This window comes from Chroicocephalus ridibundus, chromosome 20, assembly GCF_963924245.1.
Source record: "Chroicocephalus ridibundus chromosome 20, bChrRid1.1, whole genome shotgun sequence".
NCBI lineage: Eukaryota > Metazoa > Chordata > Aves > Charadriiformes > Laridae > Chroicocephalus > Chroicocephalus ridibundus.
Window position 1 is genome coordinate 1,355,086 of NC_086303.1, and position 16,819 is coordinate 1,371,904.

The 16,819-nt window shown below is 48.7% G+C and overlaps 1 protein-coding gene across 2 annotated transcripts; it reads right to left on the reverse strand.

Annotated features, from left to right (window-relative positions):
- Window positions 1-324: 324 nt before the first annotated feature.
- Window positions 325-14,497, reverse strand: TMEM183A (transmembrane protein 183A). 2 transcript variants are annotated; one of them, XM_063356559.1, is made up of 8 exons: window positions 14,321-14,497; window positions 13,550-13,639; window positions 10,757-10,912; window positions 8,371-8,527; window positions 7,055-7,235; window positions 3,590-3,670; window positions 2,270-2,425; window positions 325-628 (listed from the first exon to the last, which is right to left on the reverse strand). In XM_063356559.1, exons 1-8 carry the CDS (start codon window positions 14,415-14,417, stop codon window positions 443-445), a joined length of 1,104 nt encoding a protein of 367 aa, XP_063212629.1. In that variant the 5' UTR covers window positions 14,418-14,497; the 3' UTR covers window positions 325-442. The 2 variants fall into 2 exon arrangements, with proteins under 2 accessions (XP_063212629.1, XP_063212628.1); XM_063356558.1 differs by having other exon boundaries at window positions 8,371-8,530; window positions 14,321-14,495.
- Window positions 14,498-16,819: the final 2,322 nt, after the last annotated feature.

Consider the following 16,819-nt stretch of genomic DNA (forward strand, 5'->3'; position numbering starts at 1 on the left):
TCAGACACTGAAATATCACACTGTTTGAATGCAATCGTCCTGCAGTAAAACAAACATGGATTATTTTTTTTTGGTAAATTGTTTCTGGTCATATTAAAGCTGGAAAGTAAAACCTCGTCCTCCTTCCCGAACAGAAAACAGGACGACTTTCATTAGCACCAAAAGGATTTTTAAATGAACAGTTCCAGGGAGCTCCTTTCAAATCATAAAACGTGAATTTTACATAAAAGTGTGTTTACAAATAGTTTCTGCTTTACACTCAGCTCTGCCCATCAACTGACCAGAAGTTATATACATACAGACTAGCTCAGTAGCTTCGACCACTTGCAAGGAGACTGCAGAATTTATTTAAGAAATAAAAATAGGATTTCCTGGCTCCTAGATATTCTCTTCAGCCTGCCAGATTCAGTCACCTGCCGGCTCCTGCAGCCTCAGGAGAGCACTAAGCTTTCGGAGAGAAGGGGTACTGTGGGTGCCACCAATCCAGGAGCCGCACGCTATGCACAGGGTCCAGCACGACCTGCACTCCTTGCTCAAGGCGAGGTTTCTTGCCATTGCGAACCGGGGCGTCCTGGAACACCAGGCGCACGCGATGATGCCTCATGTCTGTGCTCACATTGATGGTGAACTGCAAGAAAGAGAGACCAGGAGGTGCTTTAGAAAAATCAAAGCGGTGAATAAACAGAGTTCTTAAGAGTTCGCTTTTAGATTTTGGTTTTTTAAGTTCCTCTAAATTGTACAAGTCTAAGGTATTTCAGGTGCTGGCAGAGTTACGCTCTGAATCTACAGCACTGGATTCAAACTGGTTCTCTCTGGCTGGCAACTCCAAATAATAATGCCAGAAGTGAACCCCAAAGCAAGCGGCTGTCAGAGGAAGTCTGGAACTCGCTGCCCTACTCTTACGTGAGGCCAGACCGAACCTCTCTTGGGCACAGGTCACCTCTGAAACGCAGACTTACAGGAACAGCCGATGTGCCGCCCCACGCTTTACCACTGCTCTTGCCTAAGCACAGCTGCTCTGCTGCTGTCTGGAGCCGAGTTCGTGGAATTTGGTTCACAAGCTGCTCTCTCTCCCAGCAGTCAGCAGTCGGGGACCATACACACATTGAAAGCATTTGCTCATATAGGTTTTTGCTCTCAGAACTCACTGCCGTAAGGTGAGGAGATATTTACTTGAGGAGGGAAGACCCCCTCTCCTGCATCCCTACCTCGTGTACCCTGCCGGAGTACAGACACCTCATCCGCCCCGGGACGCTGCACAACCACAGCTCCTTGCAGATTTTCTACATCATCTGTGTTTGCTGCACCCAAATAAGAAAGATCTGGTGGAAATGCAGAAGCTGAACCGAGGAGATCCTCAGCATTTCCTCTGATCATTAACCTTAAGATTCTGTCCTGGTGTGAGGTAAAACAGCACCCATTTTCTGATGTGTAATTTTACTTTTTAGCTGGGCCTCTTCTAACTGACTAAAGTCTGAAGTTAACAGCGTGTTGTTCAGAAATTGTTCACTCTCAGAGTGATAAGACCTGATTACACCAAGGAAGAGAGGCTCTTGCTTATACTTATTATTGCTCTAACGACCAAGGTCAGCTCACTTCACTGTTTGCCCCGTTAGAGGGTCGGAAGCGGAGAAGCGCAGAGGGGTCCCACCTGCAGGGAGGAGCAGACGGGACAGGTGACCCCAAACTGCCCAACAGGGTGTTCCATCCCATCTGCATCACGCTCAGCATAAAAGCTGAGGGATCAAAGGGGCGAGGGGGCTCTGGCTCCCTTTTTCTTCAATGGGCGACGTCTGAGGAGGACCCTGTCTGTCCGTCTGCCTTTGATCCCGATCCGAGCATTCCTGACTCTAGTTCCAGAATTCAGCTCCTGTCCGTCGCTGACTCCAGTCTGGGACTTTCCCTGTGTCTGACGGTGACGCGATCGTCATCCTGGGAGCTGGATACAGTTTTGTATATATTGTATACTTTTTTCTTCAATTTTTATTATTCTATTATTATTTACTATTTTCTTATTTATTATTATTTTCATTAAAGTAGTTTAGTTCCTTTTCTGAACTCATAAATCTCCTTATCTCTTCCTCTCCTCTCTGAGGGTGGGGGGGGAGGGCCATCCGTCGTTCCGATCGGCCAATCCGGCCAAAACCACGACAGCTTCCCAGACTCGATGCAGCAGTGTGATTTACACAGCACTGAAGAGGTGTCCTCTTCATCTCCTTACAGAAACGGCGCGCGCACAGTTCACCTCGCGGATTTCTCAAACACTTACCAAGGTAAACGTCATGCCCATGACTATTGGCACGAATATGAAGTTAAAGGTGGTGATCTGCAGTAGACAGCAATCCTGATCCGGATTTGTATGGACTTCTTCGTACTGAATCGGTGGCTGAAGACCTTTGCAACACTTGCTCTTAAATCTGGGAGACTTGAAAGAGAGAGAGACCCATTTAGCTAAGCAGTAACCCATGATGGGAGTTTGGCCGCTTCTCACCAGTGCTGACTAGAAGGTTCCCACCGCATCCCCACGCTTTTGGGCAGAGCGTTACATAAACAACAAAAAGCCATCACGCAGGACAGGCAGTTTGCAGGACCATTTCTTTAGAGGGGAAAACTGCAGAATTCCCAAGGTTGCCCGAAACTACGTGCTTTTCCTGAGACCCATTACTGGAGATTTTCATTGGCAGCATTGTCTTTCTTCATTTCTCTGGGAAATCTTTCAGATTTTGGTCTACATTTTGACCACTAAAGTCAAATAGCCTATTTTTTGATAGTAATCAGCAGCGATGACCCAAAGGTTAGATTATCCGGCGCGACAAATGATCCACATCTTACAGTGGAGAAAGGACACCAGATGAGGAAATAAAAACATAGGATTCTAAACACCTTAGTAATACAGACAGAAAACTGAGTGCAGTTTCAGAGTGTGCTTTAGTCGATCATAGACTCTTCACGGTTGGAAAGGACCTTTGAGATCGTCGACTCCAACCATACACACACAAAAAAAACCCAAACCCCTACAATCTCTGCCACTAGAGCATGCCCTGAAGTGCCACATCTAGACGTTTCTTAAACACCTCTAAGGATGGTGACTCAACCCCCTCCCTGGGCAGCTGTTCCAGTGCCTGGCCACTCTTTCAGTAAAGGAATTCTTCCTGATATCTAACCTAAACCTCCCCTGCCGCAACTTCAGCCCATTTCCTCTGGTCCTGTCATTATTCCCCTGGGAGAAGAGGCCAACACCCACCTCTCTGCACCCTCCTTTCAGGGAGCTGTAGAGGGCAATGAGGTCTCCCCTCAGCCTCCTCTTCTCCAAGCTGAACATGCCCAGCTCCCCCAGCCTCTCCTCATACGACCTGGTCTCCAGAGCCCTCACCAGCCTGGTAGCTCTCCTCTGGACACGCTCCAGCACCTCAATGTCCCTCTTGTACAGCAGGGCCCAGAACAGAACACAGCACTCGAGGTGACTATCACGGGAGTCAGAGTTTCCATTTACTGTCTGAACTCATAAAGTTTCCACCTTCCTTTCTACCACACAGAAAAGTCATTACTGCTTCAAAAAAAGTCAGTCGTTCTGGTTCTTCTTTCATACCTGCTTTTTGAACTTGAAGTTGAATTCCCACATCACTTCTTGTCTGTTCCCTTCAATCTTTTTGCACCAGAAAAGCAGACACTGAGGTGAAGAAGAAAAAAAAAAAAAAACAAACAGGAAACACAAAATTATGAAACCCTTAAAGGCATCACTTTAAATAAGTTTTAGTAGAGCATAAAGGCTTCCAATTACAAACACAATTACATAGGAGCAGTTAGGAGCTGTTTATTCAAATTAATTATGTTCAAAGAACACACTCAGCATTTAGGTCTCCAGTGTCAATTGGCCAACTCATCATGCAACTGGATGATACAACACGTAGCCACTGATGTGCTAAACAGAAAACTCCTGCTGCACAATTTGTCCCTTTCATAAGGCAGACACGAGCGGTCCAGATGCACCAGCTTCCCCCCCACCACCACCACGAAGTCCCATTAAACTGAAGTCCAAACAAGACTAAAGCGAGTAACAAGTAAAAACAGAATAAGGATGAAGGAAAGAATCCAGAAGGAAATGCAAAGACTGATATGAGCTGTGAGGTGTCAGACGAGAAAGTTCCTAAGCCACTTTGGTGTCAAAAGAAGATCTTGACATCACCAGCCACTGACTTCAGAGTATATTTCTATAGAAATATAGAAGACTATACTTCAGAGTACAAAAACACTGCCAGGAGAGCACAGTCTGATCAACCTACTGTCCCTTTTTAAAAGAAAGTGAGAGAAGGGCCTACAGCATCAGAGGTAACCAGCACCGCCCTCCCACACAGACACGCACCAGGAGTCTTCCAATTTCATCCAGTTATCACTGTGTGGTCCACAGGATCCATCCCAGCATGCAGAACTCGTTCTAGTAGGAGTCCCAGCAGAACTCCTGTATTAAACTAAGTAGCAAATTCCCTTCCTACCAGTGAGTGGAAGCAACTACCCTTCAACAGCTGAGAAAAGAATCTGGCAAGTCAGTCCAGCCACCACTGAACACATTTCCACACCACAGATGCCAGCCCACCACAGCTGGTCTTATCTTTTAACAGTGTCATCAGGAAAAGGAAGAATGATACGGGTGAAGATGACAACTCCCCATGACCCACACAGTCTCTCCCACACCAAGAGAAGGCCTGACTGGGCTGCAGGGTGAAGCACACATTTAATTTCATTCCAGGATGGTGTGACCCCAAATGAAACAAAGCCAGAAGCAGCCTCCACCATGGGAGCTCTGCAATCAGAGACTACAGGTGATACAAGACCCTTTACTTCAACTCTGAGTCATGTCCATAAACAAGAGTCCTTGAAGGACCTTTATCTCGACAATCTTCATGAGGTGAGCAACAAAGCTACGTGGAGTCAAGCTCAGAAACATGCGTCAAGTAACCTCCACCTCCAGGGAGGAGGTGGTCCTCAATTTTTTCCGACAAAAACATTCTCTTTTTTAACTCGGGTGAGCAGCAGATGCTGCTGAGTTTAACTCCACCATCAGTGGCATTTGTAGTTCACCTGCAGAGACAGCCTGGTCTAACAACTTGTTTGGTCATGGCAAGTAGTGAAGCACAAAATGGTCAGTACCTCCTAAGGGGCAGAGGATGTTGTCCACGGGTCAGCCGTCCTGCCCTTCAGACGCGCCGTATGGCCTGCCGCTCCACCAAAAATAATGGGGGTGTCTTTAAAGGGCAAACACTTCTGCTGACACCATAACGGCTCCAGTGTCCCACACAAGCTAGGCTAGGGAAAGAAAAAAGGAAATTAAAGAGGAAAAGCTAAATTTGATAACACCCGGGTCTGGGGTCTCCTCTTGCCACATGCAGTTTACGTAGGCATTTGCCATTAGTTTCAACGACCCGTAAAGGTACAACCAAAGCCCATGAAAGCAAGAACACGGGGAGGCAACGTCAGATCCTCCTCCGTACCCACTGTGCCGAGGCACCTCAGTGCACTTACTGCGTGCACACAGCTGGAGCTCAGAGTCTTGCAATGCAGTAGTACTGCAAGACCAGACTCAGGACGGCTCTTTTATGCTCCAAGGGGTTAGGTCAAACCTCCACTGTTCTAACAAAGCCTCGTCACCATTTAATTTCCTTTTTAAAACACAGAATAATAAAAGACTGCACTTCAGGAATCTTCCTCAAACTGTTAGTACAGTAGAAGCACTAGCAGTGGGCACCAAAGCCGTTATGATGTCAACAGGAATGCTTCCAAAATGCCGACCCTGCCAGCATCACCACAGGGTTCATAGCTGTTAACAGCCACGCTACCAGATCCGAGCAGCGGTGGGAAGTTAGAAGGACTAAGGTTAAACTGAAATTTCCTAGAAACATTTTGCTTTTTATTTTTGAAGAAAGATGATACCCAAACTGGGGATTCAGGAAGAGAATGAAGAGCTCTGCCTGCAGAGACGAGACTCCACATAGAACCGCGTGCTTTTCTCCTGCTCTGCAGCACCACCTGCTTGTGTTACTCCTGGATGCTCCCTAAGCAGTAGGACATTTTTTTCCAGCATCCACCCAGGGAGAGGAAGGAAGACAGTCAGGATGTCACATACAGATAGGTGAGGTTGCTCTGTTTTGCATGGAAAAGAAAGTACAACTGTTGAACCAAAACCACTTCAGTTTGGCTCCAAAAACCTCACTCAACAGGTTTTTGACTTTGGATTTGGAGGGTGGAGAATTCACATTGTTGGTTAAGCTGCTCAGAGAGTATCAGCCAGTTGCAAGTTAAAACCGAACAAGAGACACAGAGGCATTTCCGAGTTAATGGTCAACAGCAATTAAAAAGAAATGGATATGCAAGTGCTCCAAGCTGGGATAGCAAAGGGAATTGCCTGCCCACACCAGAGACAAACCCTTTACAGCCCAACACAACTGCAGCCCCAGTCCCAAAGCAGACATTTGCTCTGCACGTTTGCCATGCTCACAACTTTGCTACCCTCCCTTGCCCAGACACCAAAGACGATGGATGACCTACAGGCATGTAGTATGAAATGACTCCCTTTCAGAGGCTATCAGTGTCACTTCTGATCTCTCCAGATGCCTGCTATGGAGAAAAGATGTATTCTGGCAGACAGTGTGAGAATAAAGCACAAGATATAAAAGCTGATCCTACTGCAACCTCCTTTCAGCAGCTAATTTGCAAGAGAGGAGGGAGGAGCTGCAAATAGCCCTGGCAGTTCTGACATTCAGTGAGGCAAGTGCCTTTTTTGCTGATTACAAAGCTGTTGTGGTAGGACTTAGGCAGAAGTTACCCAGAAGAGTAACTAGAATCCTCCGCAGTAGCAATTATACTGTACAAGTATAACAAGATACAAGTAACCAGCATCCCTTTAAAAGTCACTATTCAGAGCCAGTAATCATCCTACACCCAAGCTTCACTGGCGACCATCTAAATATCATCTATTTTTCTTCTAGAAAGAGAACAAAAAAAAAACAGAAAGAGCAACATCTCAGAGATATCCAACGTCCTTCATGATTCCACTTACTCTGGAATTTTTTAAAGTGCTGGGAGTACTGTCTGGAATAGCTGGATTCCTGGAGACTCGAGACGCGAAAGGCTCATACATGTGATACAGCGACCGGATGACACACGCACGGAGACAGTGCAGCTTCTCCATGGATTCTGGCCGCAAGCGGAGAGGCAGGTACGCGTCCAGACTGTAGTGCCTGAAAAGCCAACGACAAACCCAACACACGCTGAAGGGTCAGAACGCCAGAGACGTGCAGAAGAGGTCTACAAAGAGATCAATGTTGAGAGAAAAATGTACATCTGATTGATCAGAGGAGCTCTTGTCAACTCTGAGTGCTTCAAGGGTTTTGTGCTGCTCGACATGGAATCACGTGACAGTCCTACAGAGCTCACCTGCATCAGCCAGGTTTCCAGCACACACATAAGCATATCATGCTACAATTCCCCAATAATTCCTTGCAGACAGTTTGCCTAGAGGGACCAGATGGTGTTTTAGCTGCAGGATACACAAAGGCCTGCAGATTCCTGCAGGTTCTCGAGGCTGACTTTAATTGAGCTTCACCGCGTGCTTGCGGACAGCTGCCTGAGCAGCCTGAATGTCTGCGCTCGAGAGGGTCATTCTTTGATCAGATGCAAAAGAAGCCTTTGGTAGGGAACTTCACGCTGAACAACCAGGGTGAGGATGACCATGGCTGCTGTTTGCTCTATACTCCTTGCACCTCCTGGGCAACAGGTATAGAAGTGTAAAGAAAAGGTGCTGTCCTGAAGGAAAGTGCAAATGACGTGCACCAGGAAGGAAGGATTCGTTTCAAGTTTCGACCACTCCTTTGCTCTTCTTCTCTTACTTTATTTATAACTTACTTCTGCCACTGCCACAGCTCCAAAATGCCTTAGTTTCTCTCAGGTCACCCTAATTACAGGAAGGTGGCCATCGTCAAAGCTTGAGGCAGGGCAAGTTTTCTGTTGGTGATGTTTGCCTGTCTTGCAGTAAGGTAATGGCACTGACCTTACCGTAAGCACTTTGAGTGCTTTACACACAAAGCTCACTGTTACAAACAGGAGTGTGTAGGCCACGGCAAGCAGAAAAGCACACGATGCTTTGAGATTTTATACGGAGCTTACAGGAATATGCCACACACATCCATTTCCGGATCCGAAGCACTTGCAATATACCACAACCCCTTGCCAAATGAGGCCCACATCACCATCTCAATATGCAAACATCATAGGACCCTAGCCTGTAGGGAATTATTCCCTTATTTATCGCTCTGCAGAGAACTGGTCATTGCTGAAGCCTCCTACAAACAGTCTGAAAAGCCTCTAGAATCTCACCTTCTGTAGAGCCTGGTCCAAAAGGCAGCAGTGCAAGTAACAGTCCAGGCTTTCTTGCAAATCAAAGAAAACCGGACAATGTCTTCGGGGCGAATGTAGGAAGCCAACAACAGCCAGATATCAATGGGGTATTCTTCTCCGCCACCCCCATCAGGATCTTCTAAATGCAATGAAGGTATGTTAGTTAGTGTAGTAAATAACCTCTTCATCAAGGCACATCTAGAGGCGTGTGCTTTAGTACTGAAATGTATATACACGCAGTCAGCCAAACAAGCCCAAGTTAGTACCAGTTCATTATCACTGCTATGGGTTTTCATCAGCATTCACTTGCTCATCCGCACAACCATTACACTTCCCCGTTGCTGGATATATGCCATCATTTATCCCCACTGCGCTGTTTGCACAAGTGCAAAGTGGCAGATTCAAAGAATAATTCAGGCTGAAAAGGTTCTCTGGAGGTCTCTAGTCCAAACAGCCCTGCTCAAAGCAGGCCAAATTAGATCGTTTTGTTCAGGATCTCATCCAATCAAGTTCTGACTGTACCCAAGGATGGAAACCCCACAGCCTTTCCGGACCCTATTTCAACGAGTGACCCTTTCACAGCTGAAAAATAACACTTAAGTGGAGAAATAAAAATTGGATGGCAAATACAGAGACAACTGTATGTAAAGGAGGGCCAAGCTCATGCATTTTTATCCAAACTGCTCATATAACAGGTCATCCAAAAATGCTTTACACTAGAATTCCCTGAACATTGACATTGCCAAGCTTGCCAATTATTTGTTCAAATGGTCACAATAGTTTTGTAGGAGCTCTGCTAGGGAGGGCAAGCAATTCTCTTCAGCAACTGGCTAATCAACTGCTTTTCTTAAATCTGTAATTTCATTAGAGCTTCTTGGATGGGAAACATTTAATGCAAATCAGATGAACAGAATGGCCTGTTCTTCCTCTCAGAGGTGTCAGAACTGCTCAACCAGAACTGAAGGTTCAGAAACTCCTTTCATTCCTGCAGTGTTTTTAAGTTAACACCACACATTTTTCCACATACATTGCTCCAACTTTAAGAGAAAAACACTATTTAAAGAACATAAATAGCTAAACAATATCAAGCATTAGAAACATTAAGAAAAGAGAAAGAAAACATACAACATGTACACAGCACTAACAGAAAAACCTGCTATGAGGTTTGTGAACAAGCAGCGCAAAGGCTGTGTTTAAGACTTGAGGGTGCCAGATCTAATCCTGAGCCAGCAGGTGAATAACAAAGGGCAGCACTTTATCCTCATGTGATAATTGCTACGTTCCTGGCCAAGGAAAGCTCTGGATGTGATCACTTCCCTACACCACTACAGATTTATAGCAGGCACACCCACAACGGGCTGTAACATTCACTTTGCTGCTGCTCTGACTCAGGAAGCCATCAAACTCCACAACTGCTGAACTGCAAAGTGCAGCCAGAAGCATCGTTGGTCTAGTACCATTTTTTCTTCCCTATACATGCAGCAGAAATAAGTAAGACAAGGTTGTGGTAGAACAGAATACTGTCTTTCCGGACTCGTAACTCCCATAACTCTAGCCACTCAGATATTTTTATTTTCACAGAATCCGAAGGACGTCTTAATAAGAGATTAAACTCCTATCCCAGAGGAGTGCTGTGCACCTACAGTCTGCAGTGGATGTTGATGTGTTACATAAATTAGTATCAGCATCAATGAAGTTAAGTTTTTCTTAACCTCAAGTTAAAATTTCTTTCTCAGTCTAAAAGCAACCTGTTATTAGAAACTCCTGCAGGGTTCCACAGTGCAGCAGAACAGCTGGTTGCTTACAGGGCGTTGCAAATTGCTTTCTATAGAGCAGGACAAATTGTAAATGCTGAGGGATACATCTCCCTGGAATTATCTTACTATGATGCCACCAGGGCCAAATTCACTCACTTGCTGGAAAAAAAAAAAAAGCCCTCTATACCCATTTGTAACAAACCACAGCCTTGGAAACATCCTGAAAACAGAGCATTTGTTGGCAAAATCCACGCATTGTGGAGAGCAGTATTGTTTTTTCCCCAAAGCAAACCCTGCTTTCACCAACATGCGTTCAATGAAGTAACATGTCCAGTGGCAAAGTTTCACAACTCTTACAAAGAGCAGCATTCGTTTACCAAGGTTGAGAGAAGTTTACGGAAAGCCACGAGCTCTCAGGCTTTGATTTCATGCCCAAAGACCCAAAGGCAACACCTCTGACTGAGTGCCAGCAGGTTTAATGGGATCGTGCACATACAAGTTAGAGAATGCCCCGTGATTAGCCTGTAAATAGCAATCATTAACATCACACGCACAGAACACGCGGAAGCAGCCCACCCAGAGCCCCCAGGAGCCGCGGGTGACCATACCTTTGTGCCTTTTGCTCTTCTTTTTCCTAGATGCAGTTCGCCCGTTGATGCTTTCCTTCGTATCCATTTCATCGCTGCTGTCACAAGACTCTCCCGATACAGAGAGAACTTCCTCAGCAGGAACACAAGAAGCTTCCAAACCACACAGGGATTTTACTAGAATGACAAGCAACAACACAGTCAGTATACCAGCAGAGAGATAAAGGTGATCCAAGTTCAGGAGATACTTCAGTGGAACCACTGCCAGAGCCACTGCTAAGAAACGAGGCACTAACTGCATTAAAGCTTTCTGGTGAGTGACAAGCAAGTAAATCCTGGGCCCCAGGATTACCTTGTCAGAGAAAGATTAGCACGGGTGAGTGAATTGAAAACATAATTATTCAGCTTTTTGTTTTAAAGAATGAACAATGAGGACGATTACCAGCACATTATGCAGACGACCCCATTGGTTTAGCTGAAGCTGTTTACAATTCTGAATAAAACAACAGGCTCTTTTTCTACAGCGCTAACTGGTTTCCCTGCATACCAGAGCTTCCTTGCATGACCACCCTTCAGCCTGTACAGAGCCAGCACCTACCCTGTAATTGTTCTGTGAACACAGAGAAGATACACTCCCTTCTCAGCAGGATAAAGAGATCCTGTGGCTGATGACACTCAACCCATCAGCGATACGACTAAGTGCCAAGCAAACGGGAACTCTACTCATCCTAGAATTTAGTGGAGAGACAGGCTCTGGCCTAATGAGGAAAACAGCAAGTTGAATCAGTTGGGTTTGGGTTTTTTTGCTGATCCTGGGGAGATGTTTAGACACATCCCTGTTAGGAAATATTATTTTTAAAACTTCATCTGTAAACCAAGGGCTCATTAGGGCAGAAAAATCCACGTATGAGGCAGTAAGTGAAAAAGAAAGGTGTAGTCCTACATTACAGCTGCATGAGGCACTGTCATGGACGGATCAGCACTGTAACAGCATTACAAATGCTTTGCAAATAGTCTGTAAAATTCATTCAAGAAAGCTGAATTTCAACCTAATGTGCTTGGATGAAGAAAACTACTTCTACCATGAGGTAGCTGACCACGCCAGAGGAGGACTGCACTGCTCAAACTTTTCTAACCTAGCACAAACTGAAGCCCAGGAAGGTTTTATACATCACTGTTGCAGCCACCAGAGCCACTGGAGAGCAAGACGTACAATTTGAATTAAAGGGACAGAATGGCAGGAAAAATAAATAAATCAGAAACTGACCATAAATAAATTTGGGCAAGATGTTCTCATTTCTAACCACAGAAAAAGGTTTTGAAATGGTAAGACAGCAGATGGAAAGACAGCCTTAAGACAGAGCTTGACTGTAGCCACTGACTAGAGATACTTTCAGTGCTTTGTTAAATCAGTTCTACCTCACTTTGCACACTTTACTCTGTAAACTGTATGCATTTGTGACAGTGGTATCCCTCACTGTCAAATCATACTGCCCTCTCTACATTCCCTTTTTATAGTCAAAAAGATAGATAGAGGACAACACGAAAGGCAGCAAGTTATGACATCAAATACAGCCAAGTGGGAAAGGACAGCAACTGACGGAGATTCAGAAAAGGGTTTAGAAAAAGAAACTGCAAAGGAAAGCTCAACATCTGTTGACAACACAAGCCCAATCACACACTGAATCACACTGCATTGCAATCTTGCAGAGAGGCGCTCTCTCTTCACCTCACAGCAGTAATTCCCACCCCACCCCACCCCTGGGGGTTAGGACAGGGAGGGAAAAAGCTCAGGAAAACTCCACCTGGCCTTTGCTCCCCTCCTCGTGAAGCTCCCCCTGGCAGTCGCATGCAGTGCGATGTTTACTTGGAGCCAAGAGGCAGGAGGTGAGCGAGGCCAAAGGCTAAAGCTCCCTGGGCAGAGGTTTTGGTCTCCTCCCAGCTACGGTGGCACCAGATAACACCGTGGCATGCGTCAGGTCAGGACTGCACCAGATAAGGCCGTAGCATAGCCCTGGGGCTGGGGGGGAGAGATCCTGAGGATCCCCGCATAAGGAGGCGAAAGCCCCAGTGACTCTGCACTGCAAAGACTGGAGAAAGGGGTTGGCAGGGAGCTGCAGGGACCTGGATAGCTGCGGCATCCAGATAGCATGGAGGTGAGCCAGAAACAGAGCAGGATTTTGACGAGGGGTTAAGCTGTACAAAGCAGGCAATGCCGGATGCAAGGACTCATTTGCATTTCACAAGTAAACAGGGTGTGTTAGTTCAGAATGCTCCTGGCAGCTAAAAACCAAGGAGGAAGTAGATAACAAAATATTGCAATAACTTTCCAGGAAACTGCTTGTTTATTCAGTTCACCAAGGAAACAGCAACACCCTCAGAAGACCTCCTTGCAGCTTGTAGCACAGAGGGGATCACATTTGACAGAACTATCATAACCTTACTCCCACTGAAAAGAATTTTACCTGCTAATAAAGCTGTCTATAGTTTTATATGAGGTAATAAAGTAATAAGGACTCCCATCACGCTATTTTCTGCTTCAAGCAGCAGATAACACCCAACAGCTAATGGAAAGAGGCCTCCCATTTCAGGCACTAAGTAAGACTCAGCAATTCTTACTGGACTTCCAGCATGTTTTCTACAAAATCTCCTAAGATCCTAAAAACCTGATTCTGGCAGAGGAACAGACTCATTTTCAGGCACCAAATGAGACAGATTTTCTCAGGCCACAGAGGGGGAGTTTCCCACATGATGCAGAGGACAGCAAAACAGAGTGGCAGCCTAGGGAAAGCAGATTCCCTAGTGTAGACTCACCTTCCTGCTGAACTGCATTGGCCACAGCTTTTTTCACGCGTCCCGATTTCACGACAGCTGGGTCTGAGTTAGCATAATCTGCCACCGTCACTACAGGAGAGTCAGGAGACAGGGTGTCAGCGGGATTATGGATTACAGGAGAGCGGATAGAAGCTCTAAGAACCGTCATTCTTTTAAGGGGACACTCCCCCTAGGAAGAGAGGCTTGGGCAGGACATGCAGCTGCAGGAAAAGGAGCCCCAGCAGAGAGGTGTGGGCGAGGAGCCCCCAGCAGGCCTCTAGCCCAAAACCATCTTGGGTCTACCAGGCCCAAGGGATCCACTCCCCTGCCCAGCCCAGCCCAGGCCTCCCTCCACCTCAACCAACCAAACCCCACAACCCCCCTCACACGCAGCCTAACTCAAGTCTGGCTGATCCTCTAGGCCCAGGCTCCTCCTTAGCAGACCAAGACTCATTCCCCCACTCCCACACCGGGCCACACTCCACCCCCCCACCCCGGCTCCAGCCGGAGCCAGCTCCCTCCCTCCACAACCCCGAGTGGGGCCCGGCTCCCTTCCCCTCTCCATCTCTCCTCATCCCGGCCAGGCCCAGACCCCTCAACCCCTCGGGCGAGGCCACGTCGTCCCTCAGGCCCCAATCCAGGCGCAGCCCCCCTCCTCCGGCCGTCCCTCCCCGGCTCCCCTGAAGTCTCGTTCCAGGCCCAGCTCCCCTCGGGCCCCGGCTCCAGGCCTAGCTGGGCCCGGCTCCCCTCAGGCCCCAGCCCGGTCCTCACCGCGCTCGGAGCACACGTCGTCGGCCCGGAACTTGAGGCGTTTTCGGGCGCCCCTCTTGGGCATGGCGGCGGCGGCCAAGCGGCCGCGCGGGGCCATGTCCCGCCCGGGCCGCAGCGGGGCCGCGGGGACAGCGGGGACAGCGCCGCCCCCGCCCGCCCCGCGCGAGACCGTGACGTCACCGCGCCCCGACCCCGCCGGCGCGCCGCTCTGACGTCACGGCGGCGGGGGAGGGGGGAGCCCTGTCTGGGTGACCCCCTCCCGCTCTCCCAGTCACCCCAGTGCCGCTCACCCCAGCCCTCCCAGTACCGGCGGCGTGCGGGCAAACGCCCCGCCAGTTCTCCCAGTAACGCGGGTCGCTGGGGGGATTGTCCCCCTCGTGACGAGGGCTTCTGAGGTAACTGCCACCTCACAGTAACAGGGGCACTTGAGGGGATCGCCCCTCACCCTCCCCAGTAATGAGGTTCTCTGGGGTAATTGCCCCTCAGTCCTGCCAATGACAGGGACCTCTGAGGTAGTTGCCCCCAGTCCTCCCAGTAACGAGGGCCTCTGATGCAAATCCCCTCCCCCCCAAGTCCTCCCAGTAACAAGGGGTGATTGCCCCCTCCAGTAACGAGGGTCTCTGAGGTAATTGCCCCTCACGGTAATGAGGGCACTTGAGGGGATCCCCCCCAAGTCCACTATTGAGGATCTCTGAGGTAATTGCCCCCCGGTCCTCACAGTAATAAGGGCCTCTGATGCAACTCCCCCACGCACCCCAGTCCTCCCAGTAATGAGGGCCCCTGGGGTGATTGCCTCCCCAGTAACAAGGGCCTCTGACATAATTGCCCCCTCACAGTAACAAGGGCACGAGGGGATTTCTCCCCCTGCCCCCCCGCCAGTCCAGTACTGAGGGTCTCTGAGGTAATTGACGCCAGTCCTCCCAGTTACCAAGGCCTCTGGAGTAGCTGGCTCCCCAGTGCTCCCAGTAATGAGGGTCTCCGGGGTAACTGGCTCCCCAGTCCTCCCAGTAACAGGGACCTCTGAAGTAATTGCCCCCTCACACTGACAAGGGCCCCGGGGGGATTTCCCCACCCAGTCCTCCCAGTAATGAGGGTGTCCGGGGTAACTGGCTCCCCAGTCCTCCCAGTAACAGGGACCTCTGAAGTAATTGCCCCCTCACACTGACAAGGGCCCCGGGGGGATTTCCCCACCCAGTCCTCCCAGTAATGAGGGTCTCCGGGGTAACTGGCTCCCCAGTCCTCCCAGTAACGAGGGCCTCTGATGCAATTGCCCCCCCCAACCCCCCAGTCCTCCCAGTAACAAGGGCCTCTGAGGTAATTGTGCCCCCCCTCCCAGTAACCAGGACCTCCGACGTACTTGCACTACCCCCCAGAAATGAGAAGCTCTGAGGCAATTGCCCCTCCCAGTAACGACTCTCTTGCGCCCACAGCCCCCCGCGCACTTCCCTAGTGCCAATATCTGTGTGATCCCCCTTCTGCTGCCCTCAAGCCCCCGTTCCGGCCATGCCCCCGACCCTTGGGGTCTGCCACCACGCCAGGGTGCCCCAGCCGAGCCCCCCGCCACCCTGCAGACAACCACCGACCCGGGACCAGGAGCTCAGCCTGCACCACCGGCCCCAGTGCGCGCCCCAGGCCTTCGTGGTGGGCAGCGCTTCACCCGCGGGTGTGCTGATGGGTGCTCGTCAGCTGTAAACTGTATTTACTGTTTCTTTTAGGGCTAAATTGGGTGCCTGGTGCGTGTGGAAGAAGTGATGCCACCTCATGGGGGAAGAATCGCTTAAAGAGGATCCACAAAGGGAAATGGGAGTGACATCCCAGAGTCTGACGGTTATTTCAGGCATCCCCCAAATGCTTGTGCCACGCTGAAATGGGGATTTGGGCACTGCCAAGAGCAGATGCTGGTTGGGATTCCCAGCCAGTCCTGGGGGTGTCCAAACTGGGAGGCTGGTGGGGTCCCGCTCCCCTCCTTTGGAATTTACACAACGGCAGAAGGGCACAAGCCCTGTGCCCCTCTCCCTCTCCTCGATAGGCACTGGACAGCCCCAGCGTGCTGCGTTTTCCGCCTGCGCTCCTTTGCTCCAAGACCAGAGAAGCTGATTCAGCTCTTGGGAGGCCGGGGCCACAGTGAGATGATTTCAGGGCTGTGGCTTCATCTCTTGTGCCTCCCCGGAGCAAGGTAACGCATGGGATACAGAGAAATCCAAATTTCTTCTGCTTTCCAGGCACGGCCAGGAGCTAACGGTGTATATAACTTACTTCCTGACTGTGTTTCTTTCTCTCAGCATTTTTAAAAATACATTAAGTACATTTTATCAGCAAAAAACATATCTGATGATTGAGAAGACTTTTGATCATCCCAGACAGGAAAGGCCATTCCTTGACAGAAATACTATTTCTAATTCATCTGTTTTTGAAACAACTGATAAGAATAAAGGGGAATGGCAGTTAATACTACCAGATCCTGGCACCAATGGCTCTACCCACCTCTTTGGTACTTGA

Coding starts and splice junctions, on each gene's coding strand:
- TMEM183A (XM_063356558.1), bottom strand. CDS start 14,417: ATGGCCCCGCGCGGCCGCTTGGCCGCCGCCGCCATGCCCAAGAGGGGC. Junction 10,913..13,549: donor CAATGCAGTTCAGCAGGAAG/GTGAGTCTACAC, acceptor TTGTCATTCTAG/TAAAATCCCTGTGTGGTTTG. Junction 3,671..7,054: donor GCACTTTAAAAAATTCCAGA/GTAAGTGGAATC, acceptor TCTTCACCTCAG/TGTCTGCTTTTCTGGTGCAA.